At 40.5% G+C, this 22163-nt stretch overlaps 1 protein-coding gene across 1 annotated transcript in view; it reads left to right on the top strand.

Moving 5' to 3' along the window:
• Positions 1 to 706: 706 nt before the first annotated feature.
• rtn4r (reticulon 4 receptor) overlaps positions 707 to 22163 on the top strand; it is a 41954-nt gene continuing 20497 nt past the window's right edge. Inside the window, exon 1 of the mRNA XM_067570136.1 lies at positions 707 to 1246. Coding sequence (XP_067426237.1) covers positions 1225 to 1246 — 22 coding nt within the window. The 5' untranslated portion in view covers positions 707 to 1224. The remainder of the gene's footprint in view (positions 1247 to 22163) is intronic.

The raw sequence follows: 22163 nt of genomic DNA, 5'->3' as shown, positions 1-22163 counted from the left end.
TAGCAGTAGCCTGTAGGTCTCATGTAAGTATAAAGATTTAAATGTTATCCTTTCTGTCCAGTAAACCAAGCAGAACTGAAATCTTTGTTTTTTTTTCCCTGCCGGTTTTTAACAACTCCGCCTACGACATCAGACCAGCCAAATTGTCCAGTCCCCGGGAGGAAGCGCGGGTCCCACCAGCAGGCCTGGCTCTTCGCCTGTCTTTTGGGGGTGTTTTCGTATGCATGTGCGTGCCTGGCTGTGTCCGATCCAAATAGATTCGCCTCACGTCACCTTCCTACCCACCCACCACCCCCTGCACATAAAACATTCATTAGAGCGCAGCCCTGCGCTGCAAGAAATGTCTGTCTGAATAAGTTATTAAGTCTCAGATTAACTCTTCAAATCTTCCATCAGTTATGTAAATTACTTGTTTTTTCCATTACTCGTCTTTTTGTGTGTGGGGTTTTCTATAAATAACTTCAGGTTTCGTGAAACCAGGCAGAAAATGCAGCAGAAAAAAATTAATAAATAAATAAAATCTCTTTGCCTCGGCTTGATTGATGTGGAAATTCCACTTTTAGATTTAAGAGGATTTTTTTGCAGCGTGATACAGACCCATAAAACATTCATCTCTGAATTCTTTCTCCCTCTTTCTCTCTCTTTCCGCCAAACGCACCTCACTGCCCCGCCCTCCCTTTCCACCTCCCCGTGGTAAACGCACACTGACGCGCATCAGTGCGACCGACATCCGTGCGCATCCACTCACTTTTCTCCGTGTACTTGGGAAATATACACCGGGGCAAGTGATCGGACTGGATATGTGCTGCGATTTCAAAACATGGATCCAATACTGATTTTTCGCCTGTGTCGTTGATTCTCCACTTGTGCGTTAACACTTTGAGCTCTTCTCCGGAGCTGTTTGCGCGCCCTATATTTTGGGGAGGTGTCGACTGGTGTGTCTACTGATCCCAATTTGGATGTTTATCGCTGACTATTTTTTAATCCCTCGTCCAAATGACTGAGCTCGGGTGCAGCCGGAGACGTGGCTCCCCACTCGGGAAGACCTACGGCTAAAGTTTGAAGGGTGCAGGGGTGCTTTAGGCTGTCCGTCTCCCACCGTGCACTGGATTTGCAATTACCCATAAATTGCAATAAACAGCGGATATCCTATCTGTCTCCACACGCGCTGGGATACATTCGACTTGGATTTATACAGCTTCTATTTTCACCCCCATCTAAATCATGAAGACCGTTATTATTGATGGTGAGTAGGCTACACATTAGACAATAGGGCGTCTGTAAAGTTTTCACACAAGGCAGACAGGGAGATACTGATGGGTTACTGCGCACTGATAAAATCCACATCGGGCAATGTCACTGATCTGAAGAGAACAGGCACAACCAGTGATAAATCAGATGTCCTAATTGGAGTTTACTCTGCTGGCTCCTTCGGGGTTTGGTTAAAACGGTACATGACTGACATTATGCGCATAAACACCTCGAATTTGTACAATCACCTAATTATCGGTTTATTTTTGGAGCAGACTAACGAGCAGCGTCTCTATCAGTTATGGATATTGCGACTGTAAACGACCTTGACTCAGTGGCTCTTAATTGAGCCATAATTCAGAGCCGATTTTGTGCGCGCCCCTTCTCTTTCTCTCTTTGTGTGCGTGTTTTATTAGTGCGCGAGCAAGAGAGAGCGCGCGTGAGAGAGTGAGAGGCCATGTAGTGTTTGTGGCGGTCAATATGCTCTGCGTGATATCGCAACTTAACCCGGGCATCCGCTTCATCCCGTCTGGACGCTGTGGGCTGAGCTTTTGATGAAGTCTGCAGATGGTCCGCTTGGCGGCCCAATAATACCGCTTTACTCTCCAGCTCCTTTGGCTTATATTTGGTGTTTTAGTGGCATCGTCCCACTCGGGGTGCCGCCAAAGTGGCAGGAAATTAGGCCTTGTAGCTTTCACCGACTGGACTTGGAGCTATTCTAATGAGGGCAAGACATGCTCTCCCATTCCCGCTGGAAATAGCTAAGAATTTCATTTCTTGGCAGTAGCATGCTGTAGGCTTTGAGTGTGCGCGCGCGTGCACAGATAGGTGGAGGGGGGCAGGTGCCTGTTCTCTGTAAATATGTGTAATGCAGCGCAGTGAGGATAACACTGACATGGCGTGTGATGTTTGATATGCAGCACCACGATGAGATAAGTGCATGTATGTAACATTCAATTTGTTCCATCAAGAGCTTGTGGAAAACCCTTATCTCCACCCTGCCCCACCCCTGCACACACTGCCTTAGCACACACACATTCAAACACACACACACAAACACACACACACACACACAGACACACACAGAGTGCTTATGCAACATGCTGTACACTCCCTCTCCCTCACGTTGTTCATTACTTGGCTAAAACTGCAGGATTATGGCAAGAAAGCTGCAGATTATTGTGGGCCTACAGAGTAACTTTGCATTTCACAACTAGCAAAATCAAAGAGGCACATCTACTTGTGCATTCTCTTTGATATGTCACAGGGTGATGCAAATTCAAGTGCACACCCCTTCATTGGCACAGAATGGCTCTGGGTCCCACAGACCCTACAGCCAGGTTTTCATCATCCAACTGCTGGTGTGATTTAGCACCAGGCTCCTGACACACACCTATGTCTGATTTTTTTTTTTTTTTTTTTTTTTCCCTGCTGCAATTATAATTGGTATCCATCTCTCAGCTTCCTGATTTGGTGGAGAAAATATGGCCTGTCATGTCTTGTGTTTAAAGTGTCAGAGTGAGGAGGGACTTTAATTTACACTCTTTTTCACCCAGTCAGCATATGATCAAATGCCTCTGTGGGAAAGCTGTTGCTCGGGGGTGCTGTTGCTCCCTGTCTACTGCCAAGCAAAGCCAATAAAGCCCAAATGAATGGATAAAACCATTATGGTGGAACTGAAAGCTTTCTCTTCAGGAGTTTTAAACCACTACACAATGAGGGCATTTTTTTTCAATTAGTTAACTTTGTTATTGTTTTAGTAGTGCTTTGCCAAAAACTCTGCCCTATTTTCAAAAAATAGGCCACAAGATGCAGCATCTGAGGTGGCGAGATAATTGTTTGGAACACATCAAGCTGTAAAAAAAAGATGGCACTCACACACACACAAAAAAAAAGAATAACAATACCTCATTTGCATAGCGGCATTAGGTGGGATCAAACATCATGCCATAAACTGACAATGAGACACGGCATCTTCCGCACCCTGAAAGGGAATGTGAAATTGATCCATCTTTGTGTTTGTATGGGTGTGTATATGAGCACAGAAGGAGGGCTGGGAGGGATAATGTGTGTGGGTGTAGTGTTTATGAGTGTATGGGGAGGTCTGAGGAGAGTCTGTGAGTAAGTAAATGAAGAAAGAATGCGTGTGAAACCGAAGGTTATGTGACCTATCGTGCCTGCCGTTTTTTTCTGACTCACCTTCTATGCGTTCTTTCAGTTAAAGCGTCTTTCATCACGCGTCAGTATGTCAACTGCATGGATGCTGGGGCGAAGTGAGAGAGAAAATCATTTGTAGCTCTGCATTTTTCTTTAACAACGTCTCCATCAATAAGGAGCAGTGTTTAGATTCTTGTGAGTTCTAGCTGAGACTTTGTTTTCCCTTTTAATTGGCCAAGGTCAGCAATGAGACCAAGAAAAGCATAACTCTTCCCCTGAGGTATTAAAGGGGAAATATGTAGGATTTTTGCAACCCATAAAAGAAAATGACTGTGATTTATCTGTATCTGGGAAGGTTGTTGATCAATACAACTGACTCATTGATTACTCTGCCAGGTGCTGAGATTTCTGGCTCTCATTTCTAGCTTTTCAGCCTGAATTTCAAGTCCCTCCCAGTCTCCCCGTTCTCATTTATTCACTTTTTCCAACTCTTTAACAATTGAGGATGGTGCTATGAGCAAGACCTTTTATCTATGAAGTCTAATACACATACAAATCCATTAACTGACATGCGCCTCCTTACCTACAGGAACTGATCATACCACAAACCTCCACCCGCACCCTCAGAACTGCCGGCAGCTTGCTCCTCCGGGCCCTTAGTACTAAGCTCCAGAGGATCTGGGGATTGAGCCTTCTGCTCTGCTGCACCACGCTTGTGGAACAGCCTTCCTAACCATTTGAAGCAGCAAGACCTTAGTCTCTTTTAAAAAAGGCCGAAAAACCTTTCTATTTGGGAAGGCTTTTTCATCTTATTACTATTTTCTTTTTGTTGGGTGTTCTATGTTATTAATACTGTAGCACTTTGAGTTTCACTATGAATGAAAACTGTTGGACAAATGAAATGTATTACTATTATTATTAATAAGCCTCATTACCTGTGCTTGAGACTTGTGCAGCTCCAAGAGGAGGAGATAATAAGTCCTGTTACTGTTGTTGCAATTCCTTCTGGTCACCAATAGAGGTCGATAAAGGTCACAGAGTGGTTATTGCCCCTTTGTCATGAAGTTTTAGGGGTCAATAGGAGTCAACACAGCTCTGCTGAGTGCAACATGTGGTTTGGCTGCAACCCAAGACCAAATTACATCAAAGGAGGGAAACAATAGGTTTACCTCGGCAATTCAGTTGTTTACTGCTACAAAACAAATCCGCATTGTCTTCGGGGTCCCCATTGGACAATGAGGGTAAATACAGAAAGTAATTCAAGGGTAATTGGCTCCAAACAATGCAGACATCCAGTCATGCCTCTACTTGTCTTATCTGCACAACACTGCATTTTTTGTTCCATCACAACAGAATTTCTTTGCCTCTCCTTGACATTGACATGATATTCCCATCCAATTACTCAATTACCTGGTCATCCAGATTCATAACTAAAGTTTCTTAGCAACAGGCAGTGTAATAACAGTTTATAAATGATAAAGTTTTAATCCCTCTAAATATGCCCAAAACATAATTGTTCTCTTCATGTAATGCACTACTGAATAACATAATCATGTCTTTGGAGAGATGTTGATGAATTAGAATGAAAAGAGACACTATTTACACTTCATAATGAGAATTGTATGTAATACATGACAGCTTGTGCAGCAATATACTAATGACCCATTTAGTTGGCATTTTATTGCAATTAGTTAGTTTTTGACATTACAAGATTATAATTGTTTTATTAATGTTAATTCGTATGATTGTTTCAAATTTGATGTTTTAGTGATGATTTTATATCATATTAGGACTATTATTAATACTAATTTACCAGTATTATATAATTAATATTAAATTACTAATATTTGCATTTCAAGACACACCATACACACACAGTGCAGTAAGATACAAGTATTTGTGCAGAATTAGTGAATCATATATCAACATGTCTTGGATTCCTTATACATTTCTGATGATGTCAGCTATTGTATTCATATTTCTTATTGATTACAGACAGTCTAAAGGATGGAGATGTCAACATTTTGTGCTACAGAGCCTTGGTGGTATTAATGCCTTAGTTACAGTGACAGACTGCAGCAGGCTATCTGAGAGTGGATCTGCTAGTATGTTCACTGCATCCTGATGAGCATGTTCCTTCAGGGGCTTCTTTTAATTGGCCGCGCCTTCAAGTAGCACTGCATTTGTTTATACAGTACATGCACACACACACACACACACAGATTCCCACTGATACACACAAACACACACACATGCAGAGGCATGCTGGCCTCAGATATCCTTGGAACCATCCGCTCTAGGTTATCCCAGTCTCCCAGCCCTTCACTGCTAATCAGCAAGACAGAGAAACTAAGTGGATAAACGAGTAAAATTCTATTTGTTTATACAGAGGAAGCTAAGGGGCGAAAATATACAAAAAGCAGTAGAAATGGAATACACTATCCCCTCAGATTACCAGTCCTTAATCCTCTCTGTGCAGAAAATGCACTGTAAATGCTAACCCCCATCTCCCTACATTTCCCTTCTAAAATAAAAAGATTAAAAAAAAAAAAAGTAAGTGTTGGCTCTTGTCTTGAGGAGGGTGTGGGAGAGGAGGGGAGGACCAGATGAACAAGCGTTATGCAACTTTAGGGTGGTGGGGCGGGTGGAGTCTTTATAGGGGATTTATTTATGTCTTTTTCCAAAAATCCACTCTGACACTGTATCATAATCCTTTAAAGGTGCCTACGCATGACAGAGCAGATCAAACCTCCCAACGTGCCTAAGCCCAACCCTTTAAAAAAAAAAAAAAGACAAGTGAAATTTTCACACAGTATGTAGTTGCATCAGAACTGTGTTCACACCAGAGTCGTGATATATATCCACCAGCTGAGCCAGCGAACAAAACAAAAGCCCCCCATCCCTCAGGGGAGCAAATATGCATCTGTTGATTCCTTTGACACGTCAGTACCATATAGCTGCAGCTCCTAGCGTGCACAAACATGAGCTGGCTAATTTGTTGAACACGTTGCCCATCTCACTCCACTGCAGTGTCATCTTTCAATCTGGGATTTCATACTTGTTCTCGCTGTGTCCTTGGAACTCACTGTGCCCACTTTTCTGTCCGTGTATCCATGAAAGTTGCATGGTTGTTCTAATCCACTTGCAGATGTGAAAGTGCGCCGAGCTGCCTGAACGTCAGTGACGCTGATTATACCACAATAGGGAGGCTGACTGATGGCCTAGTAAATTGTTAATTAGACAGAGCAGAAGCCGCTCTTAAATTAGACGCATGAATGGAGCCGTTGTCAGCCTTATAAGTCAACCCTGCTCCATGCCTCTCCTTGCAGGCTGCAGTGCCACTCAGATAGATAAAGTGGCTTGCTGATCCAAGTACAATGTCATTGATCACACTGTTAGGAGGAGGTTTAGCAGAACTGATTAACACCAGATAGATAGATAGATAGATAGATAGATAGATAGATAGATAGATAGATAGATAGATAGATAGATAGATAGATAGATAGATTGATTGATTGATTGATTGAATTTGTTGGATATAAACTATACAGTATGTGTATATAAAACATCTTCTCTCATAGATCTACAGCAGAGAGCTTGATGGTGGCAAAGAGGCAGGTCCATCAATACTTGGCTTCAGTAAACTCAGAGGATATTTTGATATAATTAGCCACATTTTGCTGACATATGACCTAATCTGAAGTCAGCACTCAGTTAGTATTGGCAGAACAGTCAAATATTCAATCAGGATATCCTGAGGAAGGACCTTTTTTTTCCCCTCCATGAGCAGATAAATATTCTCGGGTATTTTTAGCTGTGTTGATCTCATTAGCGCTAGTGACGCAAAATGGACTCCCTACCAGTCCTTCTGATCATCCTGTGTGACTCTGCCTGTTTAGTGATTAGTGATTAGTTTGCAAACTCGACAGATGGGAGTTGGGTTTTTTGATGCTGTGTCTTACTCAATCCCTGGCACCACGTTGTTGAGGCGCATAAACCGAGGTGTCACCTTTCTGTATCTCATGCATTGTTGGAATCCTATTCTTCTCTTATTTATCCTTATTCAAGGCAGAGTTCTACAGGACCAGCTCAGGAAGACTCTGACTTGTGTAAAGAGTTATGTATATGGGGGTTTTTTTATGTGAAGGAGAAATTGCTGATTTCAGAGACTGCATGTTTTAGCAAGCTTTAGCAAAAGGTGATTCTATAGCATGGGGGAGAGAGGCTTAGATAGATAGATAGATAGATAGATAGATAGATAGATAGATAGATAGATATATAGATAGATAGATAGATATAATGCTGAATTTTACATTGCACCATAGTTCCATTAAAGTCTGAGTTAGAACAAAACCTTTCAGAAACTCAGACTGTGCTTTCGTACAGCCACACTGCAACACATTCACGACTGTCATGTGTCTCCCTGTGATCTTGGTAGGTAGTTCACAGCTGAAATATGTATGGGGAGCCCTTCAAAGGAAATAGGTCATCACTCCATGGCTCAGGAGAAATTGATCTGTTATAGAAGTGAAAGCCCATTCTGTAGGTGCTAAACATATATAATATATACCTGTTCTGGTGGCTTTATACAAGAATTCCACAAATTTCCGATGGCAGATATAACTTTCTTTCATACACAAATCAATGTCCTCAATGGCAGGTGGGAGTGAAAGGATTTGTCGAGCAGGAAATGCATAATCCCGCAAGTGCTGCAGGAGCACAGTAAGACTTTCTAAACATACTCAGGCATAAAAGTGGAATCAATGAGGATCCCACTCATCTGCTACAATAAGTGTGCCCTATAACCTTTGCTTTCAGAGAACAACACTATTGTTTATCTACATGTAATTGGACAGGCTTGCCCTCGCAGAGCAAAGTACAGTATGAGGGAAAGGCACCTCCCTCCAAGCTAAGGTGTAACATCTGTGTTCAGGGACGTCCGTGTGAATCCGGTTTTGCTCTTTGTCATCTCAGGGGCCCAAAGTAGGTTATTCTTATTAAAATGCAAATCTGACCAGTACGCTTCATCAGTACTCTCCTTTTGTCCCTGCGGATTGTGTGCCGAACACATATTCCTTCCGATTCTTTACAATCTTTCCCTCACTCTCGCTTTCTCTTACTCCTCTTACATTGTGATGGTCATTCTTCTCTCTCTAATTCTATTACCGTCTCACTCACATACACACTGTCGCTCATCTTTCTGTCTTCACTCTCAGGTGTAAATGCTGATTATCTTGTGTAGATATCAGGCCACGGCAAATTAAATGTGACCGCAGCTAGCCTGCCAGGACGTCCATTATAATGATATCTGTAATCTGCTGGGCTCAGGGGAAGCAGTGGGGAGGGCAGGGAAGATAGAGGGATGATGATGGAGGGGGATTCAGTGTGGATCTGGTGGCTGGCAGGAGAGAAGCGGACATGGATTTTCCTCCACTGATGAGGTTTGCGTGGACATCAGGACCATATGTCATCCGTGGGTTTAAGTCCCACAAACCCGAGTCTCATCCAAAGCTTAAACAGCATCCAGTGCTGAGGTCATGACCTATGTTTATGTTGAGCTGGTGGAAAGCTGTTTCTTTCCCCTTTTATTTTAGCCTTTTTATCTTTTTTTGGCTACATCTGTGCTATGCATTCCTTGTAGCTGTGTCCATAAATGGTGGTTTGACAACGTAATCCTTGTATTTTCTCATTTAAGTGTGTGTTGGTTTTTGTCTGTTCAACCATATGGTGGCAATCAGCGATTACCCGACATTATGTATTAAGAACAGTAAATATAGATGTCTTTTTCTTCCCGATGTGTTTCAGTCAGAGTCTCAAAATGGAAATTTATCCATCTGAAAGTATTGAGGATGATTACATCAGGACACCGTGCAGGATCGAAACAACAGCGTTTAGATCCTGCAGAGCAGCATTTTGACACGTCTCTAAACGCATTAGAGAGGGAGGTAGACCTGTGTAAAAAAATTCCCATGGAATCCCTTTGACATTCGGTATGAGAGAGCACAAAAGAAGAATTGATCTGATGAGAGAAAAGATTGTACTGGGGATATGACGATTTTGCGGGCACGTCAGCTTGGCTCAGTTTCCACAACCTCTAATCAGAAATGGTGCTTGTTTTCTCATGCCTGTACGTGTTCCCAGCAAAGCCTATCATCACAGCAATTATTCCAATGAGGGAGATGAGCACTGCCAACACTCCATCTACGAGCTGTAAACAAATTATGCGGAGGGGTCTTGATGATGTCTGTGTGAGAAACGAAATAGTTTGAAACCATTTCTGATGGTCCCGCTGTGCCATTGTGGGTCCTCAGCCAGCAGATACCCATGAGGGTTCACAAGTGAAACTGTGCCACCACTGGAAGGAAGCTGGCTGTTACAGCGGTGCCTTCCAGATGTACAGTGTATGTGTAATGTATTGTTTTTTGTCTTCGCAAGCTGCATCTATGTATTCTGCATCTCTAAACAAAAGTGCAGACCCCACTCTGCTTGTTTGGCTAATGAGTTTTGACAGATCAGCCTTTTTCTCTGTTTGCATAAATCAAAGCCCCAAATTTCCACCTGGCACTTTCAAGTAGCAATTGATCAAGATACAATTGCCATATGCTTCCTTAAATGTAATGTAATTCAACTTGATGCCATTAAGTCAGAGGAGGTTAATTTTATTGACGTGATTTTGTAATTAGTCAAACAACCGGTGGCTTATGTTTTGATATATCACATGTTTAAACTCTTTTGTCTTGTGGAAATTTCAGGTGGTTTTCAATAAATCTTTCAGTGGTTTTGCTGTGGGTAATTGACAGGTTATGTTTTCTCCCCCTCCATCGCTCCCTTGGAAGGCATTAGCATATTGAGTTTCGTGCTTGACTGTGAAGCGATTCCCACCATGCCTTTAAAAGGCATCGCATGAATAGGCGGTACATTATACCGCAGAGAAATATGAGACAGGAGAGAGGGCACACTCTTCCTCCACTTTACTCTCGGCTCATACACACTTCAGCGGGATGAGCTCGACATACGTGCATGCACACGCACACACTGGCTGCTAGAGCACCCCGCTGCTTGCTGACTCACACAAGGTTTAGGGGGCGGGCCGTATTTTCAGGAGGGGTGAGGGGTACATGTTACATTCCCATCTCCCACAGTTAACTCCAGAGAACCAGCCATGAAATAGGTACACCCTCCTCTTCAAGTCAAAGACACCTGAGACTCCCCACGTTTTTTCCTTGTTTATTTTTGCCTACTCTACCGTTTCACTGAAATTAGGGCTGGAAACTTACAGCATCTGATCGACAGAACTGCTGGACTACTGATAACCTGGTGATCAGCGTGGATGATGCTGGGTTCTTTTCCATGAAGTCTCAGAGTACTTTCAAGACCGCAAATTAAAAGTACTGGAATGGTTTTCTGTCAAGTCAAATACCAGAGTTTAGATCTACTGTCAACAGCTCAATGTACCATCAAATACATCTCTAAGACAGCTAATAAATTATCTGTAATCTCGGACAGTGTTTATTACATTAATAACATTGATTTGCAAGATTTTGACTCACATAAATTAACACCAAAATGAACAAGAGAGCTGTACTCTTACCTCCAAATGTCTTCCCTGAAAATATCTTCATCAACATAAAACCAAACTTCTTTTGAGTTATATAGGCTACTGTATAGAAAAAGACCTCCATCCTCTGACATCCATTTCTAAATTATCATTATTCTAAGGACCAGCAAATAACAAGAAAGTATAAAACATATAGATGCACATACTTTTAAATATATGTCTACAAGAGAATACAGAGAAAACATCAATTCCATGTATAAAAGTTAAGTGGTTAAAAAGCAAAAAGTGTTATAAATTGCCTTTAATAAAGATATATTACTACATGACTGTAGATACAAAGATATTTGAATGCACGCATTTAAACAGAAGTGAATTTAAATGTCAAGTGAGACTGCACACTTCATGCAGTGTCAAGATTGAGATATCTGCTGCTGAGATTTTTTTTTTTTTGGTGCTTAAAGAATCTAACAATTATCTCTCAAAAGCAAAACGTCCTTCCAGAAATAATGTCCTGGTTACTCAGGATGATCCAAAGACCTCCTGTTAACAGTTTTCATTCAGAAAACATTCAGTCAGTTGTTGGTGTTTTTGCCTTCTTCTGAAGGTAGAAAACACCAACGACTGAAACGTAGTTTACATTTTTTAATTGTTCTACATATTTGGATAATTTTGAATTGTACAACAGAATGATTTGTTGTTTTTTTTTCAATTTCATTTTTGTTTGTTTATTTCTATTTTTGTCTTTGTGGAAAACTTCTGATCTAAAGTTCGTAGGCCCTTTGCCTAAATTTTGATAGAATACCTATTAAATTACAGTTGACTTTGACTATCGGGAGCTGTTTTTTGGTGGAAAATGACTTTCATCTTTTAATAGAGTATTCTAGGGGCTTTATATAGAGGTCTGTGTATGTGTATAGATGATCAATAACACCAGTTACCAGCCATTAAGCTGTGCCTTGAAAGTTTGCCTACTTCATGAGCTCCTTCTGAAGGTAGCCAAATGTCATACAGAGGTACTCTTCCATTAAAAGCGGTTCGTTAAATAGCTCAAGACATACATTCAGAAATTCTAGGAGGTCACTTGTGGTATTACAGTATTTCCCGTCAATGGATTCTATCTGCGCATAACCCCGTAATAGAGACCTGTTATTTCAAAAGCTATAGCATCATGCATTAGAAACCATAAACAGCCATTAGCTTCATCCAGTGTGAGAGCACTGCACCTCACCACCGGCCGGGCAAAGCATTACTCAGCAAATGGAGACACTGGAGACTGGAAACTTCATCGCAGATGAGCGGATGAAAGCAAATATGGTTTACTGACATGGACTTTATGGGTCTCTCTTCCTCAAAGTAGCCCCATTTACTGAATCTGTAAGGTTTTATTGGGGAAGCATTTATCGGGCAAACATTGTCAACTACAGCTGAATTAAGGTTGATGTGTTTGGATTGGCGGTATCATTTTAGACACCTGTCAGTTCTGAAAGACGAAAAAAGGGCTTGTATTGTTATTTTTTCCCAGTTGTGATGTACCCATGTTCTTTGTCTTTCCACTCATCCCGAGGACATGTTTACTTTATCTGACAGAAAGATAACTCCCTTTTCCCTATGTTGTATAGGCCCTACTGATGTTTCATTTGCTCCAGTGGAAACTTTTTATATATTATGTAACTGACATTGAAACAGCCCCTCCATAAGGATTTCTCTGTCAATACAGCAGCAGCACTCTAATTATGTTCTTCTCATATCAGAACAGTGAGTGAGTGCTGTCTGATATGCTGTGGAGTATGTGATACCTTCTTTATTACTGAATGGGTTTATCCAGCCCGCCCTCAAACTATTCTCCTGTGCACCACCTTCCCAACTAGATAGAGTTGGACCTGTGCGTATTGGGACTGTATTACAGTATCGACTCCTCATCCACTTAACAGGAGAATCAGCTCCGTTTACGACTAATTAAAGCCATTAAAGAGGGCACACGCTAATGCATTTTTGCACAGATAACAGAAACATGGGCGGCAGTGGCAGCCTGGCTCATTTTACCGGCAGGTCAAGATGAGAGTAATTAACTGGGTATTAAAGTTGTAGCATGACGTGTTCGCCAGCTCTTAGACAAGACAAGATGGAGGTTCGGGTGCAGAGTGCTGATATGGGTGTCATCAAAACTCTGGCGGATTGCTTCTCATACTTCACACTTTTTAGTTCAAAAGCTCTGCTCGAGGATCCTCTGTTCCCTCAGCTGCTCTCAGAATCAACAGTGATGAAACAAGGAAGCACATAAAATGTTTTGCTACTGAGAGTATTAGATAAGTAGAACTCATGCACCTGCATTTATTCTATCTATCTATCTTTGAACGCCATTTACAGGATAGTGATTAAAAGAATATGTTAAGATAAAAATACAAAACTTGCAGCAGGTAAAGGTTGGGGAGGTGGGTGGTTGAGGAAATGATGAAAAAGCTGTTTCCAAAGTTATTATAGCTACAGATGTAGCTTTTACTGGTTTGTATTGCAGTATTTGCTGAAACTCTGTCTCACTGTGGAGCAATTCTCAAGAGTAACTCTTGGGAAAAATTATAGGTTACATCATCAGAATTTACATAAAATTGTCTGGCGATTAACTGAGTTTTGCACTGCGGTGTACCAAGTTATGTCTACTTTATAACATTTTCATTATCTGCAATTCTAATAGAGAATTATTCAGGTTAAATGCATGAAGGACTTGCATAATGGCTGCGACCGCACACATGTACAGTCTGTGCAGCCATTATTCAGCACTATGACAGCAACCTGCAGCCTATAAGCAGAGATAGTTTTGCTTCCACCTCCTTGATGTACAGCTATATCACATCCATTGCACATTCCCGTCATACAAATCGCAATGATAGTCGATCTATACTTATGAAAATCCAGCCAGACAGGTGCAGTCAGTGTCTCTCTGCAGGGAAGGGTGTATGTATAAGCAGAAATTACATAGATAAATATTTAGTGTCCAGATGTAGATTAAAAAGACAAAACAAAGCCTGGTTTCTGCCACAAGGAGCAAGATGAAAGCAGAGGGCTTTAAGAGTTCCTCCACCCAAGGTAAGCTGTTGCTAAGCTGAGTCTACAGTATCTCTTATCCACTGTGCTGAATACAGGAAGAGGGGAAAGGGAAGGGAAAATAAGGGCTAAGCATTCTGTTGCCAGATTGACTCCATCTTCAAAGAGATATTAACATAGTGCCAGTTTCCCTTTTATCTTCCTTTAATTTCAAGGATGCCAGCCCAAATTAAAATGCAATGTGACTGAAATAAACCTAAAATATCAGACACAAAAGAAGGAGAGAGGGAAGGAAAATAAAAAAGCCAGGTTGGAAACATTGATGTGAAAGAAAGAGAACAACATTTTTCATTAACTGGGGCATCTCAGGGCATATTTTTCTATTAGTCCATTCCTGTATTGACTGCACTTTATTGCAACAGACCAAATCATGTGTGCTGATGTTCCCCTAATAAATATATTAGGGGAACATAAATAAATAAATATCAGATATTAATGGACTGTTGTAAATCCTTACTGATTACAGAGAAAAGTACAGATATTTTCAAACCATGCAAGCCAGTCGCAGGTGTAACATTTCACTTACAGAACTGTCAAACTCATTAACATTCAGCTAGAAAAAGATCAGCTTTGCATGAAATTTCAACAATGCCAAATGGGACACTTTGAGCTTAAAGAAATTATTATTTGGTGATGGCATCATAACACTCTAATAACACTGAATTTCAATATTTACCAGGGCAAGCTGGTTTGTGTTTTCACAGGATTCCCAGGTGACAGTGCGATTCCACTGGTACGCAAAATGGGCTCCACAAACACTCCAAGTAACTGCTTTAATGACTGCTTTCCGTGTCGGCAACAAAAACTCCAGACTTGCAGCTGTTCCCCACTCAGTTTGTTAAAAAAAATTAGCTTCTGAATGCTGCCTTCCAAATGTGGTGTGGAAATTAAAACGAATGAAGCTGAGTGCAACTTGCTCTGAATACCAAAACAGAGGTTTCAAATAAAGTCCACATGAGCTAGCAAAGGTTGCCTACTGTATAGGTTGTTCAGATCAGCAGGGAAATGGAAATAGCTTATTCTGTATCGACTGGCAACACAATACAAAACACACATCTAGCAGTGTGACTGCAAGACAAAACCCCCTCTCTCTGTCACCCCATCTCCATATATATTTCACTGGCCTTGCATTTCTTTGAAAGTTTCTTTGCCTTCTGTGTTTGTATCTCAAAACTTGTAGTAAATTTTAACCATGTCCCCTCGGCAGGAGTTTACATCCTTCTTACTTCTCTGCGGAGCCGGCAGCTGGCAGCATAATGTTAGAGATTGAGTGTCACAACAGTTTCTTTAGCTTCTCAAAAGAAGATTTCAGCTTCTCTTTCCCCATGCGACATCGCTGTCACAGACATAGCATGTTTAAGATAAAACAGGGAATAAAAGATCTTGGAAGATGATGTAGCAGGGCTGGTGATGGCACAGAAGATCAGCCTGCAGTAGAGAACCATGGGAAGTGAGAAAGACAGAGAAGGAGAGGGAATCCATGCATACTAATGCCACCCTCTGCATTCTTGTCTCTCTTTCATTACTTTACATAGGGGTCTTTATTTCAGCTTTAAAATTAACTATCTTCATATAATGATGCCTCCTATACAATATTCCTGTTTCCATATAACTTATTCACTGGAGCACTCGTGAATCACCAAGCTGGGGATGTTTCTATTCTATGCCATCAATCTGTCATCCTGATTTCCATCCAACTGCTTTTACCTACATGTCAACCTGATAGTGGTGTCTGCACTGCATAGAAGTAATTTGCCTATGGTATAATGTGGGTAATAACCGACACAGCATATTGACTTGGCTAATTGACTTGGAAATGGTGGTGATAAGAAGATAAATGGTGGGGTGTCCGTAGTATATTTGTGTCATTAGCTGCACACTGTACCACAGTGAATACCTGAGGAGGTGCTCAGATGGGTTATCTGTCTGAGGAGAGGCGATGAAAACAGATTGAAGTGATTCATGCTGGTGTCCTCACAGCATGGAGGAGAGGCAGAAATATAAGGTGTATGTTTCAAAGACACATATGGTAATACATGACCCTGGTCATTTGTTGAGATACTCTTTAAAGGGACATTTCGGTTTCATGCCAACTAGATTTTATTTTTGTTTCCTCGGTCATCATTTCTGTCCTTAATTATAACATCGTGCTCTTCAAGTTAATTGCTGAGACCTTGGAACATGGCGGCATGGCTATAAGATGTCCAATGGGGAAGAAACACAGTCAGACGATCATACAGGATTTAAATAAACCCCCAATAAAATTAGCAACCAAACTGTCTGTCATGAACATCCATCCCAGTTTACAGACAAGCCTCTTTGTTCAGCTTTGACCTACAGTACTAACTGTTACTGTATGCATGTGCACATTTTTCCTGTGCAACGTGGAATTATTATGGACATTTTCGGTGCACACACTTAGGTTTTACCTCCAAATAAATTTATGGTTTGTTTACAACCTGTCTGATCTTGTGTTTCTTTCCCTGTCAAGCTTTATTGTATCAATTTGCTATGTTCCCTGATCTCAGCAATTGCTTTGATGTTATGGTTTTTTTTGTTGTTGAGTACATTCTGTAAATTGTTTCTTTTACTTTGCTGAATTTGTTATCATAACCAATAGAATTGACAGACAAAACTAGGAACTAAGACTGAATTACAAACTGTAATTTTCCTTTAAAGGGTTGCACCAGTAATTTACTTTCATTCATATACTTTTACTTTCACTTGCACACAATTGGTGAAATCATAAGAGACAGATTTAAAAATAAATAAATAATCAAAGCAACAGGGGCTGAGATATCCTGTCTTTTAGTCCCTAGCATGAATCAAGCTCCAAAAACACTGGATCCTACACTTCCCATAATGCAACCTGATGACAACTTTCACTAGACCCTTCCTACCTGGGAAATACCCATTTTTCAAACTTCACACCAACAGCTTGCATCACAGCTTTTTGTTATGAATTTGTACTCTAAGACCAAACCAAGACAACCCAGATGACATCACTATGACATCATTAGGGTTATTTTTTTTTAGACTATGGAGTGGACCCTTCAGAGCCACAAAAGACATTATACAACTGTTTTCACAGGCTTAATAGTACTCCTCATTACAAGTCAGTTCAAAGTGATGGAAAATTGGTGGAGTGCACCTTTAGATCTAGAAAGACTTTATTTTCTAAGACGGAATTTCTGTATCAACTTTTAGTTCACCTCAAAATCCTTTGGCTTTTTCAAGCTTGGAGGAATGCAGCATGCCACAGCGGGGTGGTATTTTTAAAGTAAATGTGCAATGTGAAAAGATTTGACTTGACTTGTGTGAAATACCAAATGGCAATGTTTAACTGCAGGGTTTGATGTTGGACAGAAAATGTCAAAATACGGTTCTGAAAGCAAAAGTAGGTCAGAAGTCGGCATGGGACTTCTGTGTAAATACATTCACACCACCAACACAATGCCTTCAAACGAGTAAAGGGTTCCCAGCAATATAAAAGCAGTGTGCTCCTAAGTAGCTCACAGACACATGTTCAAATTTCGGGTGACATCCGTAGTCAACAGGTGCCAGAACACAACAGCTGCTGCTGCTGTGACTCGCCTGCTCTGAAGTTGCCTTGGGGAGCCTGGTGCCAGAGCTGGTTTGGGTTCATCACGCATCTCTGTTTTGAATTTCTGCAAAGTTTGTTATGGCAGGAATGAGACGTGACAATGAAAAGGCTGAGGGGAAGTAGAAGTTCTAGTATGGAGGGGGGTGGACTTGTCTTTTAATATCTTCCATTTTATTAAGGAATAATGTGCATGGCATTAGATTTCCTGACTCTATGGGCAGATCATGTTCAAAGCAACCACTTCAGAAAAATCAGCAGGTCATAAAAAACAGAGAGAGAACTCTTTTTGGAATTCAGAAAGTGATTGGTTCTCAATCAAAACAGTATAATGACCCCTTGACCTATCTCCAAATAAGAGAGATGGAGAAGGTCTCCAGTTGGCTCCTTTGGTGCCTATTTAAAGAGCCGCCAGTCTGCGCTCCCTATTTTATCTGAGCCACAGAGCGGCTATTGGAGTCCACATGATTGATGTGGTCTCATCTCTCAGGCTGTCACGCTCTCCTGATGAGCAGATACTTTATCGACTCAGTTTTGGGAGTGTGTCTAGTCTCACCGCTCACAAGAAAGTATAAGCTCTTTTAGGGAATAGACTCCAAATGGTGACCTAAGCCCAGATCTTCAAAGTGTCGATTCAAGTGTAAGGTCCCATCAGATAAGTTCTCCTGGTAGGATAATAGTCTCGAGGAGAGGGAAGAAACCAACAGTCTGTTAGTGCTCTGCGCCAGACCCTATTGACAGAACACAAAATACTGGAGTTTGAATAATGGCATTAGCTAAGGTGACAACAGTCCATTGATGTCTGCTTTTGATCTTGAGTCTTCTTTTACAGTGAATATTGGCTCCTTTCTATAGTCAATAATGTCTAGCTGGTCAGCTTGAAGCGCACATCAATCCTGCCAGCTTTTTGAAGAATGGAAGTATGGAAATGCCAAACAAGACACTATTTTAAACACAAACCTATTAGTACATTTAAATGTACAAGCAGATTTCCTGCTGTTGTTTGCTTATCCCTGCTTTGTGTTGTGATGTTCAGTTCTGGGGGAAAAATATTAAAAGACTGTAATCCACAAAGTCTCTCTTTCCTACCAATAAGGTGATGGCTTTGCATTTTCACTCCTAAGCTCTGCCGGCTGTATCAGAGGGCAGCCTTCACAGAGGAGATTGTACAACCCCATGTAATAGGCTACTTCAGTTCTAAAAGGGCAGCTGCTTATCTTGTCCATATAGGATCCTTTGGTCAGACTGATCTGGTGTAGAGACATTAGGTCGTAACCTTCATGTCCAGTTCTGTGTCAACTGACCATCTCTAGTGGCGGAACAAGCTCTCAAGAGAAAAACCAGAAGAAATACTTTGAGAAAACCCATTCAATGAGAAGCTGTCTTTTGTGTGAAACTTGCTTTTCTTCCCATGCCCTTTCCCCCTTTTGTATCTTGCACTGTGTAAGGGAGTCGTGCTTAAGACAACCAATTTGTTCCACTAAGGGAAGCAGAAATGCTTAGATAATAGGTCTAAGTATCAGGGGGTTGTCAACGTTGTTTTTCTATGCCCTGTTAAATCATTATGAAAAGACAAGACAAGAGATGAGGCTTAAATTAAGAATAGTGAGGTGGAAATCAGTTAGCAACTTCTGATTAGGATTTACTAAGTCGTGACCTGCTGTTGCATAATGCTACTGCACCAAGACTGTGTGTTTCATAAGATTACAATGGTCATCTACCACAACCTGTCTGGCTTTTACGCCAGTGTTATGTGGACATTAAAAATGTCTTTCACTCCGGTATTTAGCCTACCAAAACTTTAAATAGTAGAATTTTTATTGTGAAATCATACAGCCAAAACAAACAACCTCTGTTTCAAATGGTGAATGGATTGCACTTACATAGCACTTTTCTAGTCTCCCGACCACTCAAAACACTTCACACAGCATGTCAACATTCACCTATTCATGCAAACATTCATACACTGATGGCAGAGGCTGCCATACAAGGTGCCAACCTGCTCATCAGGAGATCTAATGTAATATTCATTCACACACACTCATACACTCATGGCACAGCCTTCGGGAGCCATTTGGGGTTCAGTATCTTGCCCAAGGACACTTCAACATGCGGACTGGAGGACCCGGGTATTGAAGCACCGATCTTCCGATTAGTGGACGACCCGCTCTACCTCCTGAGCCACAGTCAGTCTCAACACCGGGCTCTTGTTGCATGTAGGCGTTTCCTGCCCTAACCAAGAATTGGCCTTCAACAAGCGAGAGTTTTGACTGAGAGCCAGCATCATAGACAGTCAGGATTTCCAGTGTTATGATTCCCAGACTACAAAGCCAGGGAAAAAGTGTAGTAACAGAGATAGAATCAGGCCTGAATGCACCTGGGTGTGTTTGTGTTTGCTGTCCATCATATGAGGTCTGAATTTGAATTTGTGGTGCACGTTGGTCTAGTACTGAAACAATTAGTTGATTAATTGATTAGAACTATTGAACTTTTTTGATTGTTAGTAGAATGTTTTTAATCATTTATTAAAGCAAAAATACAGATCATTCTCTGATTTCATCTCTGGTTTCATATTGTGTATGTGAATTGTATATTAAAGGGTTTTTTAGGGAGTTTTTCCTTATTCGAGGATGTTGTATTGCTGTTTAGACTGTAAAGCCCCCTAAGGCAAATTTGAAATTTGTGATATTGGGATATAGAAATAAAATTGACTTGACTTCGCCATATTGAATTTTATGGGTTTTGTACTGTACCAACAATATTTTGAAGAAATCACCTTGATCTATGGGAACTTGTGATTTTGGCATTTGGCATTTTTCACTATTTTCTGGCATTTTCTAGACTAAAACATGTATATTTGTTGATTTGCAACTATAACATTTGTTTATTATTATTACTTTATGGTTAGACTTTGGTTCAGACACCAGAAATATTTGCAATATTTCAGTGCATCCTTGACATACAGTTCACTACATTCATGCAAGATGTGAGACCTGACATTTGAAAAATGAATTTTAAAAAATCAAGTCATCGCTGAGCTTATGGCTTGGCTTGCTCTTTGTTTTTTGTTTGTTTACAAATGGAGTATTGATCAGATTGTGTCCTCTTGTCTGCTAAAATGATTACCTAACCGGAGGATAAATCCCCTCTTGACAAGATGTTGATTATAGGAATTTACCTTGATTAGGGCTATTGACACTTTTCTCTGACATTTTTAAAAACACCATTGATAACCATGTTAAGCTGATGGCAGCTAATCTGCTACAGTCACTTCACTGGGATTTGCCTTTTATACCACTGGCTACTGGGATTTGAGCTGTCAAATTGCAAAGCTTAGCTCTAAAACAAAGAAATGGAAGAGAAAAAAAACAGTTTAGCACATCCCTCCGGAGTACAGCATGGACACAAGGGCAACATTTCTCATGAATCTCCATTCTCACATACAGTATACAGACAGACATTGCATGGGTCACTGGAAAAGGTTAACATAAATGGGAATTAACTGAATGAAGACAAAGAGCACTGCAGATGTTTCTCTCCACCACTGATGATCACAGTTTATTTCGATATGTTGTATGACACTAGTTTTTGTTTGATTGAGCTTTGGTACTTTCTAATTTATTGTTGGGCTATTGCTCATGAACTTTATATTTATGGTATTGAGTCATGTTAATCTTCCAGTGTCTCCTATTAATTTCATTTTCATTAAATACATTTATGTCATTTTCTTAGTCCAAGCATGTTGACTGTAAGTGGTTTTGTGTGTTTTCTTCATTTGACTTGCCTGGTGCTGGCATTTCAGTGTTGAATCATCGCACATTATTAAATCAAATCTGCTGCTGGCAATACAAAATGGAGAATTTCCAGAGCCGAGTGGAAGAAGGTCTAGTTAATGGATTGCATTCTTTTTTATCTTTCAAATAATGAATCTTTCTATTAATGTAGCACTGACTTTGATGTTGATCCACAGGCGTATACACCATTAGTCATGAAGCTGTCTACTTTTCACTGTATTTTGTCTTTTTTTTTTCCTCCACTGTAGCACATATTTTTTCATGGCCTTTGATGCCAGACTTCTTTATTATTCATCAACATACTTGTAAACCCAGTTATGGATATTCATAAAACATATTCTTAATCTAGATTACCATTTCCACATCTATCTATCTATCTATCTATCTATCTATCTATCTATCTATCTATCTATCTATCTATCTATCTATCTATCTATCTATTTATCTATCTATCTATCTATCTATCTATCTATCTATCTATCTATCTATCTATATATCTATATATCTATATATCTTTCTATCTATTCCACCAAAAGAGTTAAAATATTAATAAAAATATTATTAGCACTGATGTCTGTAAAAAAAGATCCTTAACTATTAAATTAAGCCCAAACAAACGTTAACCCCCACTGAATAGTTCTGAGAAAAAATGAATCCTCATGACTGATTTTGAATCAAACTCTTCCTGAAGACAAGTTCT

The sequence above is a fragment of the Thunnus thynnus genome, chromosome 2 (assembly GCF_963924715.1).
Source record: "Thunnus thynnus chromosome 2, fThuThy2.1, whole genome shotgun sequence".
Classification (NCBI taxonomy): Eukaryota; Metazoa; Chordata; class Actinopteri; order Scombriformes; family Scombridae; genus Thunnus; species Thunnus thynnus.
Note: the sequence above shows the minus strand (reverse complement) of the source record. Positions and strands in the feature narration are given on the sequence as shown.